Source organism: Apodemus sylvaticus, chromosome 15 (genome assembly GCF_947179515.1).
Source record: "Apodemus sylvaticus chromosome 15, mApoSyl1.1, whole genome shotgun sequence".
Classification (NCBI taxonomy): Eukaryota; Metazoa; Chordata; class Mammalia; order Rodentia; family Muridae; genus Apodemus; species Apodemus sylvaticus.
The window spans coordinates 47,485,105-47,512,162 of record NC_067486.1 but is presented as its reverse complement, the minus strand read 5'-3'; the positions used below and the strand labels follow the sequence as shown (position 1 = coordinate 47,512,162).

The 27,058-nt window shown below is 38.8% G+C and overlaps 1 protein-coding gene across 2 annotated transcripts in view; it reads right to left on the bottom strand.

Moving 5' to 3' along the window:
• Window positions 1-26,205, bottom strand: part of Alcam (activated leukocyte cell adhesion molecule) — a 190,194-nt gene extending 163,989 nt beyond the window's left edge. For both annotated transcript variants that reach the window (XM_052158703.1, XM_052158704.1), the window contains exon 1: window positions 25,548-26,205. In XM_052158703.1, coding sequence (XP_052014663.1) covers window positions 25,548-25,620 — 73 coding nt within the window. In that variant the 5' untranslated portion in view covers window positions 25,621-26,205. The remainder of the gene's footprint in view (window positions 1-25,547) is intronic.
• Between the last annotated feature and the right edge of the window lie 853 nt (window positions 26,206-27,058).

Below are 27,058 nucleotides of genomic sequence, written 5' to 3'. Positions count from 1 at the left end.
TTGTCTGTGTGTGTATCATATATATGTATATGTTTATGAATATATGTATGTGTTTACGTGTATACCATATATGTAAGCGTGTCTATGAATAACTGTATGTGTGTGTGCGTTTGTATTTATGAAGTTTATAGTAGGCTACCATATAGTTCTCTCATCTTTAGTGTTAGTTCTCCCTTTCTTCAACTCTCCTACACCCTACCTTTCCAACCATCACCCCAATTAAACCATCCTCCCTATCACTTTTCTTTTCCTTTTCATAGTACACATTCTCAATAGTCAATATCTCCATTGTAATACAGATATTACTTGCCCTATTTTACAGATGGAAATAAAAAAAAACACACTAAAACCTAAATCAAGTGTCTCAAAAAATATATATGGTAAGATAGAGAGAGTGGAAATTGGTCATGGTCTATGCAAGATATGTAAAATGAATAGGTTAATATCTCTGCTTGACCATGGACACATCAACCCCTGCAGATAGACATCTTCACGTGACTGTTTTTTTCAGTAATGTCTAGCATTGATTCTTTCCATCTCTATGAATTCCAAGATCCTTTTGCCAACTCAGATAACATGAGTAAGATCTTTTAACATTCTTCTGTTTTCTGTATCATGGTTTCAAATGTCTGTTACAGAAGGGCATTAATAAACTCATTATATAAGTGTAAATAATATTTTATGTCAGATGAGTTTATTACTCTGGACTTCCTTTAAAACCTAACCAATAAAATTTAAAATTCAGTTAAAATATTTGTGTGTGTATGTATATATATGTATATATGTGTATATATATATGTGTGTGTATTATATATATATATATATATATATATATATATATATATATATATATATAATTTGATACTTAGAAATGAAATGACACCTAGAACACTTAGACACTTGGATTTCAAAAACGGTTTTAAAACCTAATTAAAACAAACAAAACAACAACAACAACAACAACAATAATATCAAGAAAATCCTACATCTGTCTCATAGTGGCTGAGTATAGAGTCTCAAATACTTCCAAAATTTTCTAAGAAATACAGTCTAAAACAGTGGTGAGGATTTAAAATAATGGCATTTACTTTCTCATTCTTCCTTTGGTTATTTAAATTTGCCTACAATATTTTATGATCTTATATAGCACAATGTAGTTACTACAGTCAGCTGCTATGATTTAAGAAGAGAAGTAATGTGTAACATCATCATAAAAATATAGACAGAAATGGATTGGAGGCTCTATTAATTGCTAGAGAGATTTTTGAATGGGCCAGGCCTTGGCTTTTATTCCTAGTGCTGCAATACTAGGAGCTAAATAAAAATAAAGATAGTAACAAGTCATTGACAGAGAAGTAGTGGCTGTGAAAACGAGAGTGCGGAGATCTAGGACAAGCCCAGCTGCTCTTCAGAACAGTTTCATACAGAGGGATGCCGACTGTCTGATAAGTGAGTTAATTTTAGCCAGTAAGTGAGAGTGCTCTGTGTTCTCCAGCCCAAGGCAAAGGCTGAGAAGGAGCCAACGTTTTGCAAACAGAGTGAGTCTTGTTGTCTTTGTGTGAACAGTTCATTTAGATTTCCCAGGGAAGACAGGTTTTGCACTGTTTGGGTGATTGGGACAAGACAATCGAAATTAGTCTAAAATCATACCTCTATTAAGATATCTTAATTCATAAAATGCTGAAAAATTAAATACTACAGATACTCAGTACAGCCATTGGCGTCTTTCATGAGGTTTATTGCTTATTTGCTTGTTTGTTTGTTTGCCTCAGTGAAACCCAATAAGAAACTGAAAGGTTTACAGACCATGACTGGGAATAGGCTAATAAGAACACGTGCATGTGACAGCATGCATGTCTTGTAGAAATTCCTTATTAAGTTACTGAATCATTTTAACTAGGTATTGACATGGGTACTGCCTAATAACACTCTGACAAATTCTATTGTGTATTTTAATTTTAACATCTGTATTGTTTTAAAGGAAAGATGAATATTGTAAACATAACAACCCTGGACTAACCTAACCCAAAAAGGGAAAAGGCATCCGATTTCCTTGAAACTAAACTGTAAAATAAATAAATAAATAAATAAATAAATAAATAAATAAATAAATAAATAAACTTTTCTAGAACTTGAAGCATATTTATTTTTTTGAAATAATAACAAGGTAACTAACCATAAGTAGTAGTTTTTTTTATAAGTCTTTTTCTATCTCCACTTTAATGGGCTTTCAAATGAATCTTAAAAGAAATTTATATTTGGCTTTCTCCTACTGATTGAGAGTAAATTGCCTTTGGTTATGTTAGAGACATAAACCAGAGAGTTGAGAACTGGGACTAAATAAGAGTACAAATGTTAAAAAAAAACACACACACACACACACAAAAAAAACCCCCACAAAAATTCAAAAATAAAACAAACAAACAGAAACCCAAGAGATTAGGTTTACAGATTTTAGAAGGCTTACATATCTTATTTTTTTTCTACCCTGTTCTTTGGCAGAAGTAATGTAAGAGGCAATCCCAAGTACTAAGACATGAATTGATAGTTATCAAAAATTGGTAAGTATGACCAACTTCTTTATAAGGAGTGTTCTGAAACATGCTGTGGCTAATGACTTAGGATGCAAGAGATGGGACCAGAGCCGTAGCTGTAAAAGACGCTTTCATACGAGGGAAAGAATTTACACACTAAACACAAGTGCAGTCATTCCAGCTGGCGTGCTGTTGTCCATCTTAATTATTGCAATAAATGAACCACCGGCCATCACATTTAAAAGACTATGGAAAACTGGATGCTCACCAAAGATCAGAAAGAAAAGCTTTATGTTAAAATAAAGGAATGATGAAACTGGAAATTAGGCCGTAAATGTGAGGAAATATTTTTATTGAGTAAACAAAAATGTTTGTCATTGAAAATTTTATTTACTCAACCTTGTAAATTTATCAATAATTTTGTCTAAGATTTCCAGTTTGAATGACTTGCAGAAATCAGACTGGATTTATGGAAAATGATTCCTCTTATTGTCAATAACTAAACAGAAGTGGTTGTTGTAGGCTTGGGCTAATTGAGAGTCTCAGCATATAAATAATAGTGCCCCTCCTCACACAGCTGCTCACACAGTGTGGGTCCAGGACAAGCCTTCTCTGCAGCATATGGACAATGTTGGAAATGCAAATTTCACACCCTATGCCAGAAATAGGGAACCTGGAACTCTAGGAGTTGGGCCTAAAAGTCCATTTGAATAAGCTTTCTGGTCATTCTAATGCACGCCCAAGTTTGAGAATCACCAGACTACCAAAACATAAGGTGCCTAGAGAGACATATTCTTCACTCGTTTTTTGTCAACACTTACCCCAGTACATTAGCTGACTTTTAGTAGTTACTAAATGTATGTGTGTGTGTGTGTGTGTGTGTGTGTGTGCATGTGTGTGTAAAGTACTGACCTCAGGTCAATATCAATAGATAATTCCAACCATTGTTTTGGGTATTTTCAGCTACTGAAAGATTATTAATTTAACTTATAAATTTTTTCAGTTATCTTAGAATCTTAAATATGAATGAATTTTTATTTACAGTTAGAGCAAAAATTAATTTATCAAAGTTATTATTTATGATACATTAACTAGATAAATAGTATTGAATTTTTTATGGGTGGTTTTGGCTTCTTTTCCATTATTAGAAAATTGATAGGATGGCTATTTGACAAGGTAGAGGTCATGAAACATGAACTCAGGGACCTGTGATGTTCTATCATTGACCTGTTATTCTCTATTGGCATAAATTTTGAAATTTAGTTAATCACTTGATATTCTAGCTGATATTCCTTGTTATTAACTCAACACAATAAATATATTATTCAATTTTATTACATCAAAAGCTCTAGTACCTTGTATAGGTTCAGTTTATATGTCATATATATATATAAAACCTGCAAAAATCGTGGTTTATTTTTCCAAAGCAATGTTCATACAGAATGAGCAAAAAAAGGAGAAGCCTAATAAAAGAACTGGGATGTGCCTTTATAAATTCTCCACTTACATTTCCAGCTAAATGCTGGACAGAAAGCCAGAGAAAGCATCGTAATGTATGAGGGGCAGTGCGATAGCCTCCTCATTACACAAAGCACAACTTGGGGAGATCCATTTTAGTTTTGTTTGCATTATAATCTTCTGAAGAAAATGGGCTGTGCAAAGTATTACATTTCATCTCTAGCACATCACTTGATTTAACCTAACAAAAACATTATTATAATAAAATTCATTTACAATAGGAGACTTGATGACCTGAATTAAAAGTAAGATTAAACTCCACAAACAGAAAGCACACAAACTCTTTAATATTTACATACCTCTCAAGGTATGTAAATATATCATATATCATCACATATCATATTATATATCATATATCATATATCATATGCCATGGATTTCATATGCCACATGTTATATATCATATATTATATACCATATATTATATATGTATATGTATATACATAGATTACATATATAGTATATATATATATACTATATATATATAACCACTTCACATATTATTAAAAGAACTCTAAAACTATAAAGACATTAATGCAATCTCTTTTCCTTGAATGTTCTCTGTGGAGTAGGTCATTTCAATAATGAATGATACCATGCATATGAATGAAAAGAAATAGACACAGATGCTTACACATGGAGAAGTTGTGGCCTGATCTTATTTTCACTCCTACTTGATACTGATGGTAATTACCCAACACTTCCTCAGGCCTCCACAAGTGAATTTCCCTTGACTTTGCTGCTGTGCTGAGCTCTGTGTCAGTTGGTTCTGCCTCTGACTACTAAGCCTACCATAAAAGTTTCTACCATGTTTTTGCTTCACTTTAAGACTTAATCAGTCTTTATTGATTTCCAAGTTCAGGCCTTCCCCTTTAGGTTGCCTCTTTATTCCATTTCACTCCACACTTGTTTTTTGTTGTTATTGTTGTTGTTCAAGTATTCCAGAAGTACAAAATCCCCTAGCTACTCAGTCTAAACGCTGCCGACCCAGTTCTCTACTGGCTGTACTTCAGTGGTGTCTTCTCGGGCTGTTGTACTCCTGTTTATTTTGAAGCAGATGCTAAGTCCCACTCATTTTATGCAGCACAGCATTTTCAGGCCGTGGCTGCCTCATAACTGTTAAACTGTTTTGTCTTCCCAGCAGTCCTTTCTCCAGGTTTTCTTGAACTTGCCTAGAATCCTGCCAGCACTCCTTCCTTTCCAGTTGTTTGGTCTTTCCAAACAACTTAAGCACCTGACTTAAGCTGAGCCAATCTGAATTCTTCCCCTGTGATTTTTGGCCTCAGACCTGGGCAAAAAGTGTTGGTTACTTCTCTGAGTGAAAAAAAAAATGCTAGATTTACAAGTGCATAGTTGTCACTTTTCCTTAGGATCAAGGGGGATTGCAGGCAGGAAGAGGGAAGACAGATAAATAAAGGAAGAAGAAGCTGATGATGTTCCTGCCCCTGGGATTAATTTGGTCCCCAGACCTTACTTCTAACTTCCATAGAATCCCTTGTTTGTATATTTCTTCTGTTCTCATTACCATAATTACAGTGGGAAATTACAAAACAAAATCTGCAGAACATGGTCAGTAATATCAAATTCATATTTTCCTCAGCAGTTATGAAATGACTACTCCTTCTGACAAGGCCACTGGGATGGGTCCAGGAGAAACAACAGCTAGCTGTGTAAGCTGCAGACTACACGGAATGATTCTCCAGTATACAGACAATGGATTGATGCAGATTTTATATGGCCACAATATTAAGGTGGGAAAAGGACGGCACTACCTAAGATCAGTGCTGCTTTGATCATGAATCCATGCATAGCGGAGGAAGTTCTAGAAGTGTGTTTTATGTGCACATCCTGTAACTCTGAAATATGAAACATTATGTCTCTGGGTACGTTGTGGAATTTGCTTAATGTCTCCTTTGTGTTGTTTGTTCGCTTTTTTTTTTTTTAAATACCAACAAGCTCTAAAACATTCTCTTCAGTTCAGGTTTATAAATCAGCATGGGATGAAGGACTCTCAGGAACTCTCTAACACCTCAGTAAGGGTAAATTCTAAAAACCAAGCCGAGACCTCTCTTTGTTTCTGTTGAAGGGAGAAAGATGAATTCAGGGACATGTAGGGAGTGGGTGGGTATTTATCCAGAACTGTGGGCAATGTTTTCACAGACTGGGACTGTGTGTTCTGCAGCAGACCCAAGCCTTAGGACACCTAAGCTGACCTCAGCTCCCCCACATGCACTCTATGTGTCTCTATCAGCTCACAGGTAATGAGACACGTGTCATGGGCAGCCATGGTGAATCAGTAGAACAAGCAACCTACTACCCACCCCCCAAATACCATACTTTTGTGTTTCTTCAATTATCTAAGAAATACATCTGAACTTTCCCACCTGTGTATGTTTTACGGGCAACCTCTTAGCATATTTTGAGATTACAACAAAAGCTGGCCATTGGCACGGTACTGCTGAGAAAGCACACTGACCTGTTCTGTAAAACATACAGGTGTTTTCTTTAGCTTAGGAGCTGTTTGCCTTGTTTTGTGATTTGAACAGATTCATAAACGTTTGGAACACAGGCAGCTCAGCTTATAACGTTGAGGCCCCTTTTCCCTTGAGGCAGCCCAGTTTCCTTACCTGATCAGTGATGCCAGTTAAGACCACGCTGGGATCGCTGATTACCTCCTGGAGGGTGTTGTTTGCTGTATTTTTTTTTTAATTTTAAAAAGTACACGTTTACACCTTGTCTTAATTTTATCACCTTTCCTTCAGTTATATATGTATATGTATCCTGTTCCTTAGTTGTTTCTTTATAAACGTGATGGCATATATTTTAAAGTCTAATATCTTTCAAATGAGCTTTTCCCTACCTGTGAACAAAATGTCAGAAGTAAAAGAAGGCCTGGAAACCAGGAGAGTTTGGAACCCTCAGTGCTAAAGCAAATTCTAAAATGAATGAAGCAACACCCTAGACTGTCTATTATCCAAGAGCAATTTCATAAGTGATGTTTCTAAAAGGTCCCAGAGACTCCCCCCTATGCATCCGATGAGTTATGCATACATCCCATATGAATTAAAAACTAAAAACAAAAAGCATTGTTGCTATGGCTGTTCCCTGAGAGGTTCTACCAGCACCTGACAAGCACCTGACCAATACAGATGCAGATACACACACCCGACCATTGGACTGAGCCCAGGAACTTCAATGGAAGAGCTGGGGTAAGGACTGAAGGAGCTGAAGAGATTGCAAGCCCATCGGAAGAACAATATCAATTAATCAGACACCTCAGAGCTCCCAGAGTTGTGGAGGGGTAACCAGGAAGGAGGATCATTTGACATGTAAACAAATAAAATGATTTAAAATGAGAATTTTTAGATGTCGTGGGGTTTAGTTCAGCAATACTTCTCCAGTGAATCTTTAACAAAGAAATGAGACTTAATACTCTTCTGTGTGTTTCAACAGTAAGTTAGAATAAGGCAAATATTTTATACTATAGATAGCTATGGTTTAAAATGGCTTAGAATACAATATTTCTACATTCTCTATGGTGAGGTATATTCTTGAAAACTCCTGGGCGTCACTTAGGTGGAGGCTAAGTATTTAGTGCAGCAGACAATTATCATAATAATGATAATAACAATAATAGTTATATATTCCCCAAATTAATGATTTCCTATATTTGAATGAGCTTATGATTAGGGCTTGGATAATCTTAATTAAAAGTCATGTAAAAATCTTTAGATGCTTTTTATGGAAATGAAGAGTCAGTTTCTTTTATTTTTATCTGTTATGATTTTCTATATGTTTTTATTGGAAATATAGAAATACAAATTTTCAAACAGTGAAAATCAAATATCCCCAAACCGCGTCACTATATCTTCTTGTGTAACATACTTCATTGCAAACAATCTCTCTCAAACACTGGCTTTCAGGATATCCTAAGTTAGGCACAGGATTAAACAACATTGAGCAAATTTACTTACATCAGGAATTATCAAAACTCACTTTATTTGAGCATTGTTGGGTATGTGTAGGCACATGCCATCTACCAGTTAATTTGGTCAAAATATAATTATTAATTATTAATATTGCATGAATTAAAGGAAACTCTCTCCAGGAATAAAGTGACAAAAACTTGTCAAAGAATCCACTCCATTAAACATATGACTGACTTCGAGATTACTGATACATTTTCTTCTCCACTGGCTTTGCAAAGCCCATCACAAGGGGTCTTTTACACTGGCAAATCAGTGCTCTGCTCCTCTCTCTCTGGTGATAATATCTCAGCAAAATCTCTGTCAACAAATCTCTTAACCAATCAAAAAGTAATCTAAGCAGCCTCATCTTACGGGAGGGAATTTTTAAATACTTAAGAAAATGAAAAATTACTTCAATTCTGTCCTTAAGTTTATTTTAAATCAGAATGCTAGCACATCATAGGAAAGAAAGGAAAGAGAAGTAACAAAAAATGTGTATGATTGTCACCAAAATCTTTAAAAAACCATATCTACATGTGCCCTGTTTTGTTTTCCTTTTTTTTTAATTTAAAATAAGTACATTAGTCCTTGAGAAAATATTGCTGTCTATTCTTGGTGGTAACTAACACTTTTACAATAATTTTGACATTTATAGATTTTTAAAGAATAGAATATTTTAAATATTACCATGATATGAAATATTTTAAAGTTAAATAACACTTATTCCCAGGCATCCTTTGCAGAGTTGGCATAACTGTTTGTGTATTGTGTGTGTGTGTGTGTGTGTGTGTGTGTGTGTGTGTGTGTGTGTGAGAAAGAGGTCTTGTATTTGTACAGGCAAAGATGTAATGAATTTGTTTTACAATGTCCTCTACTCTTTGTTTGGTATCATCAAAGAAATGCTCATAATTCTGCCACTCTGCTTTTTCTTACTTTTTATAGTTTAATAAATAAGGATAAACATAATTATAACAGAACAATTTTCTGCTCTGTACGGATCCCCGTCTTTTCTATTGTGGTTGAGTACATTGAATATCTAACCTCTCTTTAGCGGGCCTATTATACTACAACATTCTCCTTAAGATGTTAATAACAATGGAAGCAAAAACAAGAATAGCCATCATCCCCAGGCTTGGCGCACTCGCCTTCCCTTTGCTAATCACTCTCTAAACATTATCTCACCTCGGTCTTTCAACAAATGTCTCCAATAATTACGATTATTCTTTTCTCTAGGCAGATAAAGAAATAGGCTTAGAGACAGCACGGGGCCTGCTCAGTTATGTAACTTGTTTCAAATATTTTTCTCTTAATAGAGTCATTTCATGCACTATGTAAATCCTATTTTTATTGAAAATAGGTTTTCATACAATATACTCTGATCACTGTTTCTGCTTCCCCAATTTCCCCTAGAACCTCTGTATCGCCCCTATCCACTTAACTCCGCACCCTCTTTATCTCTTTCCTTTGAAAACATTTCCCAATGCAGCCCCTGGAGTTGAAATCTTTGAGTCAAGATCCACAGGGTGTTGTATAAACTATTTCTAATCTAATTATTAAGTTAGAGATGAACCCACTCTACAGCTAAAAAGGACAAATAAGAAATACATGATTTCTTGTTCAAAATAAGTTTTCTTTTTTAATGTTTTATCATATATAATTATTGACTAAATGTTTTAATTATATAAATTATTGATTAAAATATAATCAATAATTTGATTATATTTTATATAATCATTTTATTCATTTATATTTAAATGTTATTGCCCTCCCCAGTTACCCCTCCACAACTTCTCCATCATATCCTCCCTCTCCTCCTCCTGTTTGCCTCTATGAGGGCGCTTCTCCACCCCCCTCACCCACTCCTACCTCACCACTCTGGTATCCCCATATACTTGGGCACCAAACCGTCACAGGATCAAGGGTCTCCCCTCCTACTGATGCCAGATAAGACCATCCTCTGCTATATATGTATCTGGAGCCATGGATCCCTCTTTGGTTGGTGGTTTAGTCTCTGGGAGCTCTGGGTGGTTTAGTTGGGTGATATTGTTCCTCCTATAGGGTTGCCATCCCCTTCAGTTCCTTCAGTCCTTCCCCTAGTTTTTCCACTGGGGTCCCCTGGCTCAGTCTGATGGTTGGCTGTGAGTATTTGCATCTGTATTGGTCAGGTTCTGGTATGTTTTCTTAAGTTATTTAATAAGTTCTTGGGTTATTTCCATAGTTATGACCCTTTATGTTCCTTCAGTGACTCATAGATCAAGGCAAATCTGCAGAATTAGTAACTGTAAATTTCCATTCTTACTGCTTTATGGATAGGGAATACAAGTCTGTTCTCACTAAATTGATAACTGTTATTCTTCTTTCATATGAACTCCTAAGTTGAAAAAACTCAAAAAATTTTTTAACCAGAGTATGCTAACATAGAAAATATTTCAGGTAGAAAAGTGGCAATCATATTTTGCAATATTACCAAAAATACTGGTGCCTGATTTTTCTTTGGAAAGTATCAAACTATGTCAAAGGACTTGCTTTTGCTTTCAGCCACCAAACGGATTTTTATCTGCTCTCAGCCATGTATTCTCCTTCCTTCTCTAGACCTTGGTACAGTATTATGTTTAATTAGTTATATTATTTCTCTGTAGGTCAACTCAAACTTCTATACAGCTTCACTTAAATTGTGAAAAATGAAATAAAACATGATGAAAAATTATTTAGCTAGATGTAGAGGCATATGCTAGCAATTGCTACTCTAAGGAGATTATGCAAAAGCATTGCCCAGGCCAGTGTGGGCCACATAACAAGCCCCCATTTCATAAAGTTAAATGGCAAATCATTACAACTATGTAGTTTTATCTTGGTATAAGGAAGAGCTTACATTTCTCCTTGTCTAACCTAATTTCACACTCTGCTTGTATCCTATTTTTTATTTCAATATTTCAATTATTTTATTTATGGTCCACTGTCACTTGGGATCTCAATCTGCAAAGCTTTACATGGCTAGTTCTTAATAAAGCATAGTTATAAGGACAAATAAAGCACAAATAATACGGAACGGAGATGATGAAGTGATTGTTTTTATATGGTAGGGGAGCAACATCATACAATTACCATGGAAGAGAGCCAAGTAGGCTGTATTGTAATATCACCATTGAACAATAGTTAGAGAAAAAACACACAGTGACTAACCCAACTAAGTACAAGACCTAAGCCGAGTCTTTTGTTCCTTCTCCAATCTTCCATGCCACTGTGTCCATCAATCCCTGAGTAACCAGGAAGCATCTACGACCCAGACTCATTATAGACACAACAGCGATAAACCAACATTCATTTTAGGTGTTTCCTAGTTAAGCTACTGAGTAATGAGGTACTTGGAATGTTTGCATAAGTTTGGTTTTCTAAATTTCTTTTCATTTTATTATGTGTGGAGGAAAAAGCCTTTAACAATACAGATTTGTGGTTCACGAATATGCATACTAAGTCTGCAGTTATGTCACTGGTACATTCAGTATCCTGAAACATCTAAAGAGGAAAAGCTAATAGATTGGGCAACAGTTTCACAAGGCAAAATAAACAAGAGAAAATACACAAAGATGACCTTACATTTCAAAAGTTTGAGCCTTGTTTTAAGGTTTCTTTCTTTTTTCTTTCTTTTTTCTTCTTTTATTCTTTCTATTTTCTCTTTCTTTCTTGCTTTTTTTTTTAAGCAGAAAAATTATTTTATTTTATTTCCTCCTGACATTCCTGTAATAACCTCATTTGGAAACATCCGGAGTGACTTCTACCTACCACTGTGGAAAACATAATCACTCCCAACTTATTCTAGTCACATACGGAGAAATCACCAAAGTTCTATTTTAGAAAGTGAACTGTGGTAAAATTATGAGAGAAACTAACACTTTATCAGGTAGAACTATCATCAATTAATATGATTTTAATTACAGGCAGACTGAAACTTGGGAAAAATAACATTCACTGGGAAATTTGCTCAGACTACCTTTGATTGCCTTGAGGTTAAAGGATGAAGTTTGGAATGAAAGCATTTGGAACTGTACTCACTGAGTGTAACAAAGAGTAGAGTGGTTGAGTTCGAGGCCAGCCTGGTCTAAAAAGTGAGTTCCAGGACAGCCAACGCTACACAGAGAAATCCTGTCTCAAACAAAACAAATCCAAACAAACAAAAAATAAAGAGTAGAACAGTTCCATTTCTTACCTATCTTTTCTACATAACTGTGCCCACAAGTGTGCCTATAAATGTCTCTAGCTTGATAATGAGGAACACAGCTTGAGTTTACATTAAACTCTTATGTTTTTTTTTTTTTAAATCTACCATTCACAAACAGATGTTGGCTCTGGGAGGACAGGTCTCTGAGCAATGAAGGTCTAAAGGCTGGTGAGAGGAATCATGGGAAACAGAGGAAAGAGATAAGAATAGAGTGTACAGAGGATAAAAAGCCAGACAAAAACTCAGTGTGAGGCGTAACACTCTTAGCTCCTGAAAACATGTTTAATTAAGTTCTATTTATGAATAAATCCAAAATATGGAGCCTGCACCTAGACCCTAGCCTCTGTTTAAGCATAGAGCCACCATGAAGTTAGCTGAGAGCAGTCAAAAGCAGCTTTCCTAACCAGACAGGCTTGGTGACAGCAGCCTCTGTGCACTGAGCTCTCCTGCCTTTTATTTTGTAGTAAATATTTAATATAATCTTTCTGAAGAGATGAGACCTTACTACCACCTATCTTGGATAGGTCTTAAACCTGTTCCTTCCTCAGCATCTCCAGAGCTGGGACTATAGGCTTCACCCAGTATGTCCAGCCTTGTGCATTTTCTGAAGGTTTGTTGATAAGTCTTTATTACAATTAATTTCAAAATGTAGCATCAGATTTTTTCTAACTTATATTTTATTGTACTATATTTGATAAGCATTAATGGTAAATGAGTTGTGTGTGTGTGTGTGTGTGTGTGTGTGTGTGACTTTTTTTGGGGGGTGAGGTTTCTCTGTATAGCCCTGGCTGTCCTGGAATTCACTTTGTTAACCAGGCTGGCCTTGAACTAAGAAATCTGCCTGCCTCTGCTTCCCAAGTGCTAGGATTAAAGGCATGGGTCCACCACTGCCCAGTTGTAAATGTGTTTATGTGCCTACATGACTGATTAATTTGCTCATGAAATCTCTAGCTTCAGCATATCCACTTGTATTTGGATGTACACACACACACACACACAATGTGTGCTCTCACACACAATAAGAAAATATAAGCTAAAACATAAAGAACAGAAAAAATGGAATTTCAAGCATTCTTTGCCAATTCTAGGCATATGCTACTAATCAGAAATAGAAATATACTTAGTTTGACTATTTTCAGAAACCTACAGTCACAAATAAAGTCACAGTAATAAACAGACTGCAAAACAGAAGAATATTTTGCAAGAGCATTGTCTAGTTATCTAAGTTGTTTATTTTATGTTAATCTGGATTGATATTTGAAAACAGACAAAAGAGGTGCTATTTGTTTTTATACTTCATTCACATATTTTAGAGTAGGACAATGATTTTTGCTTTTATTTTACTTTATTATTTGTTTGAGATTTAGTCTCACTATGAAGCACTGGCTGGCCCAGAAATCTCTATGTAGACCCAGCTGGCTGCAAAGTATTAGAGACCTACCTATCTCTGTCTCCCAAGTGCTCATAAGTTTTAAAAGATTTTTTTTTAATTTCTTAAATTTCTAAAACAAACTGTGTTTAATTCATGGTTGTTTTTATTCATATGAGAAAATATATATTATTATTTAAACTATGCTTCTGGAACAGTAAGATGGATAAGGTCATAAAGTAATGTTCCACTGAGTTTAATGACCAAAACTCCACACTGAGGATCTACATGGTCTGAAGGGAAAACTGATTCCTTTCTATTGTTCTTTGAACTCCATGTGTGCCATGATACAAGATTTCTCCTCTAGATAAATAAATACAAACATAAAAAATATGTCTTCTTTATTATAATGAATTGAGATTCCTTTTTTTACCTATTCTATTATTCAGTGGTACAGGTACTGGGGAAACATATACCAGGACACATTCATCGAATAGAAAAAGATTACGAGGTCATAGTCCCTGTCTCCAGGAATATGGAGACTCTTGAACAAAGAGAAACAAGAATAAATAGGCAACAGTGAAATGCACTTCAGAGCTGCAGATAACAGGAGGCTCAGGGAGACTCTTTGGAGGAAAGAATACCTTACCAGCATTCCTAAAACTGGAAACACAACTCAGTCAGATAAAGGAGTGTGTGTTTGAGAATGGGAGGAGTGTTGCGGCATAAGACACCAGAGATGTGTGTAAGCAACCCAGAAAATGGTAAGGGCAGGATACACTTAAAAGCTTTGTTCCAAAATGGAGTCCGAGAATGACTGTGTAAGAAAGTCTTAAGAACTTTACGTGCTAGGCTAAACACTCATCTTTACCCTAAAAGTACAGAAAAGTCAAGTAGAGAGCTATACAATTCAAGTCTGGTTTGCCTCTCATGGCAACAGAAGGGGATCTGATTAAAGAGAGTTTAGAATGACATTCAGGAGAAGTCACACCATGTTTCCTTCCTTTCATTTCTTTTATATTGATGTCACTGTTCTCCACTTTAATCTACGGAAGCTACCCAAGTCATTCTTTGAGCATCTACACATCAGAGCTCTTACCTACACAACACCCATGACCTAACCAGTTGCTCTCAGACACTGTGAACAATAGGCTAGAATGTGTCTTATTTGAAATTCTCATTTTACATTCAAATTTAGATGTTGCTCCAGGTTTGCAGTACAATGTTGTTTCATTATCAAATAACTCTATCATCATGAATATGATATTATAATTAAAGAATAATTTTGCAGTTTGTACATGACTTGTCTATAGTGAATAGACTCAAGGTTCTGACAATTAAATGATAACAAGGAACCTACATTCATATTCCATTCATTGTATAGAAAAATGGCGCTGAGGAGAGACACGATATCCTGCAGTTTCATAGTTTTGAATAATCTGTGGCTTCTTTTCTCTGCACCTGTTGGGGTGCATCAGTTATATTTGGACAGAAAAATTTAAAGATGAAATATATATACAATATTCATATTTATTAAGAGCTTACACCTTGGCAGGCACAGGATTGAATGAGTTTTATATGCAGCAATATTTTTTCATTGATTTCAACTATTCTACTGTGTCCAGTCATTTCAAGGACACATCATCCTCAGAGGATAGGCTGTTTGGGGGAGTGGGGTGAAGCAACTCACCCAATTACTCAGTTGGGAAGATAAAAGTTTTACAGCACATTTTTTTACCCAACCCACTTTGTGAAATTCTACCCTATCAGGGAAGACACAATGATATGACACTTGCCTTACAGATGCCCAATATATGTTTGGATTTTAGAGGTGACAAAAAGAATCTACAATTTCATGCTCCAAAACAAGTGATATCTTCCATTGCAACCCAATTACAAAGGAAATAAACAGATAGGATGCTAGATCTCCACAGAGCAAAAGTACAACTGTAGATGTGTACATTAAGGGAGCATTAAAGAAAATATGAAAGCATACAGAGTGAGGACAGACCATTTCCTTGTAGAAATCTAGAAAATTAGAAAAACTGTTTTCTATTAGTCAGTTAAATATATCCTAATTTAATATTTAGCATAAATTATTACAGAAACATGCAATAGTGTCCTCAATAGCAAACAACTTCATGCATTGCTATAGCCTTCCTATCTGCTACCTGTGGTAGTTTCCTCTGATAATTTGTTATGCACAACAAAAACTGTTAACTAATTGAGTATTAAAATCATATTAATATTAGAAGTGGTTGTTAAGTCCCAGTAATAAAGGAGAATAATATTCAATTTTTATAGTAGCTTTAATACTATTCCTGAAAATGGAATGCAAACCGTTCATAACAACTGAAACTCCAATGTGTGTAGGGCATGGGGAAATGGAGGATCAACTCATTACCTTTTTGAATATTCTCATCAATCAAACTTGGTTATTATCACCCTCAACTTACAAAGGAGAAACCCAACAAATGCTCAAACACTAGAAAACTACCTGCAAGCCTGGCCACAGAGACAGCTCTTCACCTCTTGAAGGGACTTCCCAGTCTGGAAGGCATGAACCCTGACTGTAACAAGCAGAATGGGTGAACACACAAGTGGGCATCATATCGCCTACACTGGGAAGCTATTGTGCAAGGAGTTCTAATGCTTTCACTCTGAAATTGTGGGATAAATTTAGAACATGCTCATCTCCAGAGTCATATTGTAGCTCTCAACTCACTCCCTTTCAACCCTCTCCTTCTCTTTCTGTCTCTGTCTCTCTGTCTGTTTCTTCTGTCTGTTTCTGTCTGTCTGTCTGTGTCTCTCTGTCTGTCTGAATGTGTCTCTCTGTCTCTCGGTCTGTGTCTCTCTGTCTCTCTGTCTCTCACTGTCTGTCTGTATCTGTCTCTCTGTCTCTCTGTCTCTCTGTCTCTCTCTCTCTCTCTTTCTCTCTCTCTCTCTCAAATGGCATCAGTTAGGCCGCCCATAATTTGTTGTATCTACAATGAACCAACATAGATATCTGGAAACCCTATGTGTATGGAAAAGCAGTGACAAATACTGAAAGCACACCTGTGGCTTCTGCTGATTCCACTTTCTGGCCAGTCAAACTGAATCTACAGTTATGAACTGGAGAAAACATGGCTGCCAGTTACCATCTAAGTTATAGAAGCTAGGTGTTCGGGGAGCTATGTATCAAATTATATGTAAAGAACAATGACTAAAACAATCATTCAAATCAGGTTTCCTTTCATCAATTTTGGCTATGGAAAATGAAGTTAGCCAAAAATTTGTAACTTCTGTTCTCTAAGTGTACTTAGTTTATGTATGCCCATTACTCTTTACAACCTTATTTTTCTAATATCGTTTGAATATATGGAATTCCTTATTTTTGCTCAAAAAATTGTCAACAACACAATTATAGAAGGAGCATCCCCTTTTAAATATGATTTTAAAATTTCTCTTCAAATAATAAATGTATTATTTAACTCGGCAATTCAAGTTCTAACATAATTGTTCGTATGGGACACAGCATCTGGTAGGATGGTCGTAACATAACTAAATGCATATTGCTTCGGTTTTACATGGGGTGGAGCAAACATGCAAGACCCAACACAGCTTCTTAATCTTTAGCCTGTGTTGATAAAGAAAAGAGAAATGTGCAAACGTGTAGATATAATGAGTCCTCACTCCTCCTAAAGGAGGGGGGTTTCTATGCAAATCTCTGTCACTGTGTGAATACTTGGAATTTCTGAGACTCACACAGCAGACTTTCTGAGCCTCACACTGGCAAGCAAATTAGTAGGTTGCAGGGAAGTATGAAATACCCTCAAGAACCCCTCAGTGTTTGTGTCAACTCTTAAACTTGTTTAGCTTTACTGAAAAGAGACAGGTACCACATCCCTGTGGGAGTGAGAGCTGCCTCCCTTTCCCCAAGTCTCCTTGTTTTACCTACTCTCTTACCCTATTGGTTTTGCTCGGTTCCTCCTTAGCACAGGCTTCAGATATCTCTTCAGAATCTTTTCCAAGTTTACCCTGACCCCAACCAGACTCAGCTGTTGTCATGTAAACTGCTTCCTACATTTTTGAATGTTTGCAGCACCTAGCAATCCCTCTAGCTGGAGTTACAAGGTTTCTCGAGCTTCTGTTTGCAGGCAAATGACCTCTTAGCTGATGAGCAGTTAGCTCACTTCCTCATCCCAAAGCATTGGTGCTTCACTCTGCACACTCCAAGGACTCCACAGTTATTGGATATCGGATATGTTGAGTAGCCACATGAGTTTTAAATTAGGATTGTCCAACAAGGTGACCTTTGACTAATAACAGATTCTTTATTTACAGATCCCAAACTAACTTATGCCATTCCTTTGACATGGCATACTACGGTCTTGGCCTCTGTTTCTTCATGTCTACCCACACGAAATGTTTAATATTCTTATTCTTCAGATTAAGATTTTTAAAATAAGAGATTATTTTTAGTGGAAAACAGTGGTAAATCTCAGTGCATCTGTTTCTCTCTCTTTCTCTCTTTCTCTCTCTCTCTCTCTCTCTCTCTCTCTCTCTCTCTCTCTCTCTCTCACACACACACACACACACACACACACACACTCACTAACTTTTTGACCCTTTGACCAAATATCTAGGTGTACAAACTCACTACAACACCAGGCTACAACTCTTGTCTTTCCTGTACTCTAAAAGAAGTAAGTGTACATTCCTTTGGTGCTATTTCATTATAACTGGCGTTTAAATTCTAAAAGGTTAAGAATGTGGACATTTTTTAAATGACAAATATATACATGCATATACATAGTTAAGTACAAAAGGGTAAACATATAGTCAGAGGAATTAGTATTGATTATGTTCTGCTAGTTAGTTCTGTGTTCCTATAATGAAATACCTGGGGTAATTAACTTCTAAAGAGAAAGGTTTTGTTTGGATCATGGTTCTGGAGGTTCTAGTTGGAATTCATCTTTGTTTTGGGCCTGTGGTGACACAGTACTTTCGTTGTATGAGGACACCACAGTATAAACACCATGAGCTAAGAAGAAAAATGAAAAAGGGAGGAAAGGACTTAGACCAAAATGTTGATCAATATTTGTGCCTTGAGTAATTTTTAAAGGCCTCAATTAAGATGCTTTTTCCAAAACACTGTCACTTATCAGTATTGCCACCCAGGACACAAAACCTTTTATAATACACAGTCCTTTGGAGGATATTCAACATCCAAAATGGAGCATGTGGTCCATATGACTTGTTAGCCAAACTGGAAGTCAAAAGGAGGCCACTGAATTTGAGTGTTATAGCACTTGCCTGGTAAGCACGGGGCCCTAGGTTCAACTCCCAGCAGCAAAAATGAGGGAAAAAGACACAAAATCCTAATGACTGGCTCCTTTTTAACTTTAACAGTCCACATACAAATGGACTAATGGCAAAAACAAGTGGAATAAAATCTGAGACACTGACATTAAAATCAATCAGTAAACCGATCTGTTGGTGGATCATAACTGTACCCAGTAGGACATCATGCATCCTCTATGTTTATTCTGCTTTGGTTACTCCAGGGGTCATGGTCATACTATTAGTAATGAATGTATCAATCTCAATAACACTGAAAAGTAAATAAAGATTAACGACGGGAAGCACTAAAGACCACAAAGTGTGATATAGTGGTGTAACAGGAACTACCTGGAGAATGGTAGTTGACTGTGTTTCAAGGTGCTGTGTGCTTTCATGGTTTCTTCCTTCTCCCACAGACAACTATTCTTTCAGTATGGTTATATTTGCTGGTTTCATACTCAGGGAGCTATACTATACCTCTAATTCTAAGTTCTTTAGAAAGAGAAAGTTTTCAACTCAAGAGTGGGCACTGATGGTCTATCCAAATCTTTGTACGTGGCTTTCACGAAAGGAAGAAAAGGCAGCTTAGCAGCCTGCGGGTGTCTCCCTCTTAGTAGGACTAACAGACCCACAGAAGAAGAAAACATGTGATATTGTAAAAGTTCCTGGTCAAATAAGAGTCAAGTAATAAATGTATATTCTATTACAACAGGGCAAAGGCCACAGCAAACATAAGTGCTAGAAAAGGGAATTGTCAAGATATGGTTTGGTCGTTACAATCCTGATTTCAGATAAAGGCAGAAATTACATGTAAGTATTTGCAGTTCTAATGGAATAGCCTAGAGGCCTGAGAACTACTCCTTCTGAACAGGATAAAAATCTCTATCAGGCTAGGCACAGTTCAGTGGTACAGTGCTTGTACACAACATGGAAAGTCCTTGGTTTGATTCTTAGAACTGAAGAAAAAAGTCTATTACTCCAATTTGTGAAGTAAAACTGTCTTTGGATGTATGCCCCTAGAATATTGAATTAGAGTGCCAGTTGATATCTTAAAAAACAACTTCTCTGTTGACATCATCATAATAAAGTAATTATAAAGTTATTTTAATTCAATTTTCTCTGTTATTTATAAGTTTTATATTACTGATGGCCACTGTTTGCAATGACCTCAAAATCCACTACATAAACTACTGTTTTTACTGTTTTAAGCAGGTACACACATAGTATCAATCTACCAAGGTGCCAAGCCAATTTAGATCAAGAAAAAAGAACTTCCTCTTTATTTATTCATAGAAGCTCTTAAAACATAATAGAACAAACTTGCTAAAAAAGTGGTCAGTTACTGAAGGCAAAATCTTACCCAATCCAGAAGGTGTGACTTTGTCCATTTAAGTGAGTGACATGTGATTGGACCGTTGAAGACTAGATGAAATAATGTGGCCATAAGATGGTTTCCTTGTATCTGGCAAAAATCCATGATCTTTCTACCATATGAAATGACGTTAAAACTTAATTAAGTATAATGATGGTTTTAGCCTTATATCTTACTTTGACCAAGATTTCACATTACTTTCTGAAGGGACATAGAAAACAGAGAGGAGAGAGGAGACTCCAGTGGTAGTAGTCGACATCCAATTCCTGAATTATCTAATCACCGCATAGTTTGCTTTTATTATTTTTCAATATAAGCAATCCTTAGAAGACCAGATACGGGCATGCTCATTAAGTACCTCAACTTAAAGTCACATTAAATAATCCTTTCATTAGGACTGCCTACAACTCTGATTTCCCATTCGATGCAATGGGTAATTGAGAACTGACTAGATAAATAAGAAGACACATTAAAAGCTAATTTCATTCTTGGAACATACACTACAATAATGGGCAATGATAATAGGTTACCACAAAACAACTACTGAATATAACAGCATTTCAGTTTTTCCTGAAAAATATGCTGCTCTATTCACCAACAAAGAATATAAAGAATGCAAGTTTTGTCATTTAAACAGATAATTAGCTGAATGAAAATATTTATAACTCCAGAAATAAGTAACTCTTTATATATAGTAAGAATACTTGAATAAATGTAGGCTACAACTTTGTCAAATAGCAAGTAATAATTTCATATCCACATATATAACATAGTTCTCCATAGGAAAATGAAATTTCTGCTCAAATAAGAAAGTAAATAAAAGAAGAAATGGACATTTCCAGTCTTTTTTAGTCATTGAGAATAAAATAATTTGAAATTTGATAGTCATAATATAACAGCCATTAATTTATCAACATTCCTAATAAAATATTCTTGGTAGTTTTTGCCATTTCAATAAATGATGTAATGCTTCCTACATCACACAACTCTTGTGCCAGTGGTGACATGGAGCTGTGTGAAAACTTAAAAACAAGGAGGAAAATGGACGCTTTGAAGGGACTGAGTCTACTTTCCCATACAAAGGCACAGATGCACTTTTACTTGCATCATGGGGCACCTACGTGGCTCTCTTCCATACTTCCGTATATAAATGGCATGTGTCAACTTGAATTATAGAACCTCTTTGATCCTGTTTGATGCTAAACAAGTGGTCAGAACAGAAAGAGGTGTGTCTGACCTATGCTCATAAAGCATTCAAAATACTTCCATAAAATACTGCTATTACACATCAGAATCATGCTGACAACTCAGATCACTCTTGCTTTCTGTGAGATCTGGTTTTAATGCTATGAGAATTGGTGGTATTAAAAAATATATATGTCAAAGGAAAAAGAATGGAAAGATATATTTTGGCCCCTTTTAATAGAATGATAAAGTGATAAACGGAATAGATTAAAATGTTTTGTTAACAATATGTTAAAGAATTAATATAACACACCTTACAGCTAAAAATTCCCAAAGTGCAGTTCTAGGGAACGGTTAATCTCAGGACACTCAGAACTATGCCTTACAGAAAAGGAGAGTTTGCAGATGGGAAACAAACAGGGACAGCACACTAGCTCTCAAGGTCACAGCCTTCTCAGATGGCACAGGTAAGAATGGAACTCTGGAACACCAGCTTCAACATAAACAGTACAGAAGACTAGTGGGCTCTGGCTCACTGTCTGCTCCTTAACAAGCTGACAGTAAATGTGCCTTTGCATATGAATTGCTATCACAAAAACAGTGAGCTTGGATCTCCTAAAATGTCAGAAATGTTGAAAATTAGCAATGCAAAATAAGTTTGGATTTCTAAAGCTATAAAAAAAATGACATGAGCAATAGTGGTGTGTTCCAATCCCTGCATCCCATGAGTATCAATGACGTGAGTAGACCAAGCTTTGTGACAAGACCATTCTAGCCATAGCCAGCGTTCATCCCTAATTCTAGAATTACACATGCTGTAAATGAACAGTGGCCATTGGCTACACTACTAGGTTCTCTAAGATCTAAAACCTTTCCTACTCCTAGGTGAATGGAAGACTAATTTCCTCCAGTCACATTTAAAAAAAAAAAACTGTTCTAAACTGGATCTGGAAAAATAAGCCCAACACATTCTCATGAATTCTCCTCTACAAGACAGAAGTAGAAAGACAGAACATTATCAATTGGGATGCACACTGAGAGCTTTCGAGCAGTACAATTCATATGAAGCAGAGTATAAGAAACGAATGATTGGAAAATGAATCTGCCAGGGCAAATATTTTTACCTTAATACTAGAAATAGTGTCTGAATTAGAGGAAATCTCAAGGAATAGACTCATGGTTCCTCTTTTTTGTTTGTTTGTTTTCTGTTTTTTAAGAAAGCTTAAGCCCCAAGAGATTTCTCGTCTTGTTTCAGTGCCTGAATGTAGACCTAGGTCCGGAACCAAGCCTAGAAAAGCAATTTGCTGCAAGCAGTTCTCCATTGCATTATAAACTGCTCTTGGATCAAATCAGTCAAGCCAACAACAACCTATAGAGGCCACAAAGCAGTTTGTAGTTGGAAAATGAATAAACTTTAATAATCCTGGGTGAGCAATCTGAAAGGACTTGATTTGAGCGACTGCCTCTTACCCAGCCCTGTACAGATGTTGATAAAGATGGTACTCCACTGAGAGTTATGCTTCATGTGTCCTTAAGTCTTAGAGCGGACCTTGTATTCTGAGAAATGGAATACAATAAAATCTCAGGAAGAGCTGTGCTTAGAGGGCCCTGGGAAGAAACAGTTAACCTCCATGCCACTCCTCCTTGCAAATGACCAAGAAAAGCTTTCTTTAAAGCAGTACAAAATGTCACCACAGGCTGACGCTCTTTCTACGAGAATAATGAGATTTTTGCCACCTAGGATGCTGAGCACACACTTCATTGCCTCTATCATACTCAGATTTTGTTGAAGTCTTGATCTCCTCTCCTTTCAAAACAGGTTATACAAGAGGCCCCAAACCATGAATGACCACTGTGGGGGTGACAAGTCAAAAGACCTAGGGGAGCAGCTTCTGTCCTCTGGCAACTGAGACAGACTGTTAAAACTGCTCTAGAAATGAGAAGAGGCAGCCTGGAAATGAGCCCCATGGATGAAGCTAGCTAGAATACTTCACTCCCCAGGCTCTGCTCTGCAGAGGACACTGCAGGAGGCGCACTTCCAGTCTAGGATTCGCTGTGTGTTTAGTCGCCGGGCCTTTGGAACTAGAATCTTTTCATTAAAAGCACACTGATATTCCATGGAGAAGTTTGCACAACATCAGCGCAATCATTCAGCGCAAGCGAATTGGAGGGTTTGTGGCTTGCGACCCTGCCTCGGCAGGCGCGCTCCTGCAGGAAAGCGCCCAGCTGGTGGCTTGGCCCGGAGCCTGCGGGGTGCTGAAAGAACCGCCATCAGGTCTGAAAGCGGAACCTCTCCCTTCTTGGCAGTTCCGAGTGAAGAAAAACCTGTTTTTCGACGGGGCCAACTGAAAATAAATTCCAGCGCAACCGCATGAAAAGGTTAACAGCTATATGCTGCAGTCCGGGGGTGGAAGTGTAGAAGACAGCTTCAGAGGCAGGTGTGAGAGGGTTAAAGCCAACACCGGAGAGGGGAGTGTGTATTTTCACATTTCACAAACTGGCCGTCTTCCCATGGGTTACAAAGTGCCCTTCCCCCATCCTATACTGGGATTCCAGAAAAAGTGAGACTACACTGTGCAAGACTAGAGCTTCCCGGGGCTCAGATCCCGAGTGTTATCATTCTGCTCTACCTGCCTTAAAATCCTGCTCCTGCTCAGGCTTTAGGGTCCCCGCCCCCAGAGCCTGAGATTGGTCACCGATATTTTTTCCCAGCCTCAGAAACAGTGAGTTCATTACCTCACCCAGAAATGTAACTTTGATATAGAGATATGGAGAAGCAGCCTTCCCCCACTCTGACACCCACCCCCTCCCCACCACACATAAAGCAGCGGCTCCCAAGCCCTAAGGATCTCGGGCTCCTGTCTCCCTTACTTTCCCCTCCTCCCGGGAAGGAATCCGAGCCTTTGAACCCTTCTCTGTGGCTTCAGTTCACAGTTCAAATAAAAGATGGGAAAAGAAAGTAAGACCTGTTTTACCCACCCCCCCCCTTAATTTAAAACTTGAGAGAGAGAGAGAGAAAGAGAGAGAGAGAGAGAGAGAGAGAGAGAGAGAGAGAGAGAGAGAGAGAGAGAGAGAGAGGCAGAAGCCAAATAACAGGGAGTAGTTTAACCCTCCACTATCCAGGAAACGGTGGGAAATCAAAACTTCAAAGGGTTAGACCCTCAGGCTCCGCAGGGAAAAGTGCCTGCCGCTTGGATGAACGTCTGGGAGCGCATGTCAGGCAGGGCAGGGCAGGGCAGGGCAGGGCAGGACCCTGGCATGTCTGTCAGCCAGCAGGCAAGCTGATGGACGCTGGGCCAGGGATGTCCCCCGGGAGTGAGAAAAGGGGGTTCCCCGCAAGATATTCTTGTTGGTGGGAATTTTGTCGTATTTTTTCTTTGAGGACTCTCTGTAGAAGTGAGAAGAACTGAGGTGCTCCCACTGGGTGTGGAAACCAAGAAATCCCTCGCTTCAAGGCTCACAAATCTGGCTGCTAACCCAGTCCACACTGCGTGACTCGGCTGCCATCAACCCTACACTAGCTACCCACCAGACAACGCAGCTGCTATTTCAGTGTTATTTTTTAAGATGGTCAAAGCTCTCCTTATCCCCTGCCATCCCTCCCAGGTCTTCACAGTATGACCAAGAGGAAGTTACTTAGGGGATTTATTGTGACTAAGTACCGGCAGTTATGTCACCTCAAAGCCCAGCGAAAGGAAACTGCTCTGGGTGCAGTGAAATGTACTTTGATACCAAGAGGCTGGAGGGACGGTGCAGGGGAGAGAGTTCAGCAGATCTTGCCTGGGGGCTCCTGCACCCTCAAGCTAAGCCTCACCCGAAGTTCCTGGAGACGTGCTCAGTTTTCAATTTCGCTGCCCAAACTTGAGCAGACCAGTCAAGCCTACAACGGGTGACACAGGTGACTGTTCCCAGGGACAGATCTGTGTCCCCGCGCGCCTTTATGGCTCCCATACTTTGCTAAGCACACGCTAGAGCGCACAGCCCCAGGCCACCCAGGGAACCGCCCCCGGTCCGCAACAGCAGCCGCGGTGGGGCTTCCCAGAAACCAAAAGCTTACCTGGTCTGAGGACCGCGGCGGAGATCAAGAGGCAGAAAACCAGACGGCTTGAAGGGGACACCTTAGATGCCATATTCCTCCTCCGTGAAGGCTACCGACAAAGTCCACGCCGCAGGAGGGGGCGTCGTCCCCGGGCCCACGGGGCCCGCTCGCTTGTGGGTCTAGCCTTAGGGGGACAGCGACTTTTTCCCAAGACACACGGTCCCCCGGGGGCTGTGGCGCTGCGCCGTCGGGTGTGTGCCACACGCAACTTTCCTCCACGCGGAACCCGCAACTCTTCCCTCCCCCCCTCGACACCCTTCCTCGGTGTCTTTGGCTGCTACTCCCAGGACGGGCGACCCTCTTATTCCAGGAGACGCTTCAGTAGTCAGTCAAGGTAGACGCGGTTTCTTTTTGGCTGCTATCTTCTAGTAGTTTCTCTTCTTGCAAAGGAGAGGATAAGAAGAGCAAGGAGAGTTTGCACGCTGCACGGATCGCCGGGACCAGAGACGGGTCTGTCCGCCGGGCAGCGCCGCGGGTCCGGACGGTGGGTCTCCTCAGGTGGCAGACGAAGGCAGAGGCTGTAAGGCGGCAGCTGGAGCAGTGGCGGCGGTCGCGGGCTCGGGCTGCTCTGAGTGGAGGACGGGAAGGCGTGTGTAAGCTGCCTGTCTCCTCCTCCCGCTCCTCCCGCTCCTCCCTCCCACCCAGCTTCCGCGGCAGCGGCGCGGAGCAGGTGGTTGGAGCGCCGATCCGCAGCCTAGAGGCGCTGCAGGACCAAGTCGGAGGCTGTGCAGAGCTGGCGGCCCCTGGTGGGAGGAGAGCCTGATGCCCCAGCCCCGGCGCTCCGGTGGGCGGGGCTGCCTTTGACTCCGCCTCCCAAAGGACACGCTGGCCAATGAGGAGCGTTCTCAAGGGCAGGGGCGTGGCGGGCTGGATTCGTCCAGGACTGACTCCTGCCTGGGGGTTCTCAGCGCCCCCAAGACCTAGGATCTGAGACCGTTTGCTGTCCGCCCAGCCTGGCCACATAGCTGTCTTCTTGCACTCCAAAGACCAGTCCACTAGCTCACTCCTCAGGGATTTTCCTCCTCAGGGATGGTGCCGCCTTCACCTTCTGTAGAGTTGTTGGGGCAGCTCAATCGTAGGCGAGGAGCTCACCTTGGGTCCTCTTGGACTAGGACTGAGGAGGTGGAAAAGATGGAGATTCTCCACCCGGAGGCTCATGGAAACAGCTACTGGTGGTTGAGGGTAATTTTCCCCACTTTTAAAAGAAGGTTACTCCTTCTCGAATTCGCCGTTCTTCTGTTCCCCTAGTCCTGGCTGGCGCACACTTTATCAAAGCAAATCATTTAGTCAAATATCCAGTACCAAAAAGCAGATGAGATTTTAATGCTCCCCCCCTTCGCCCCCCATTCCTTCCCGGTGAGAATTAGGACTCTAGACCATAACACACGTCGCCACACTGATTTTTCAAACGTCCCTTTAAAAAAATGGTCACGTTTACTTTTAATTAGGCGACAATTTGAAGTTACAAA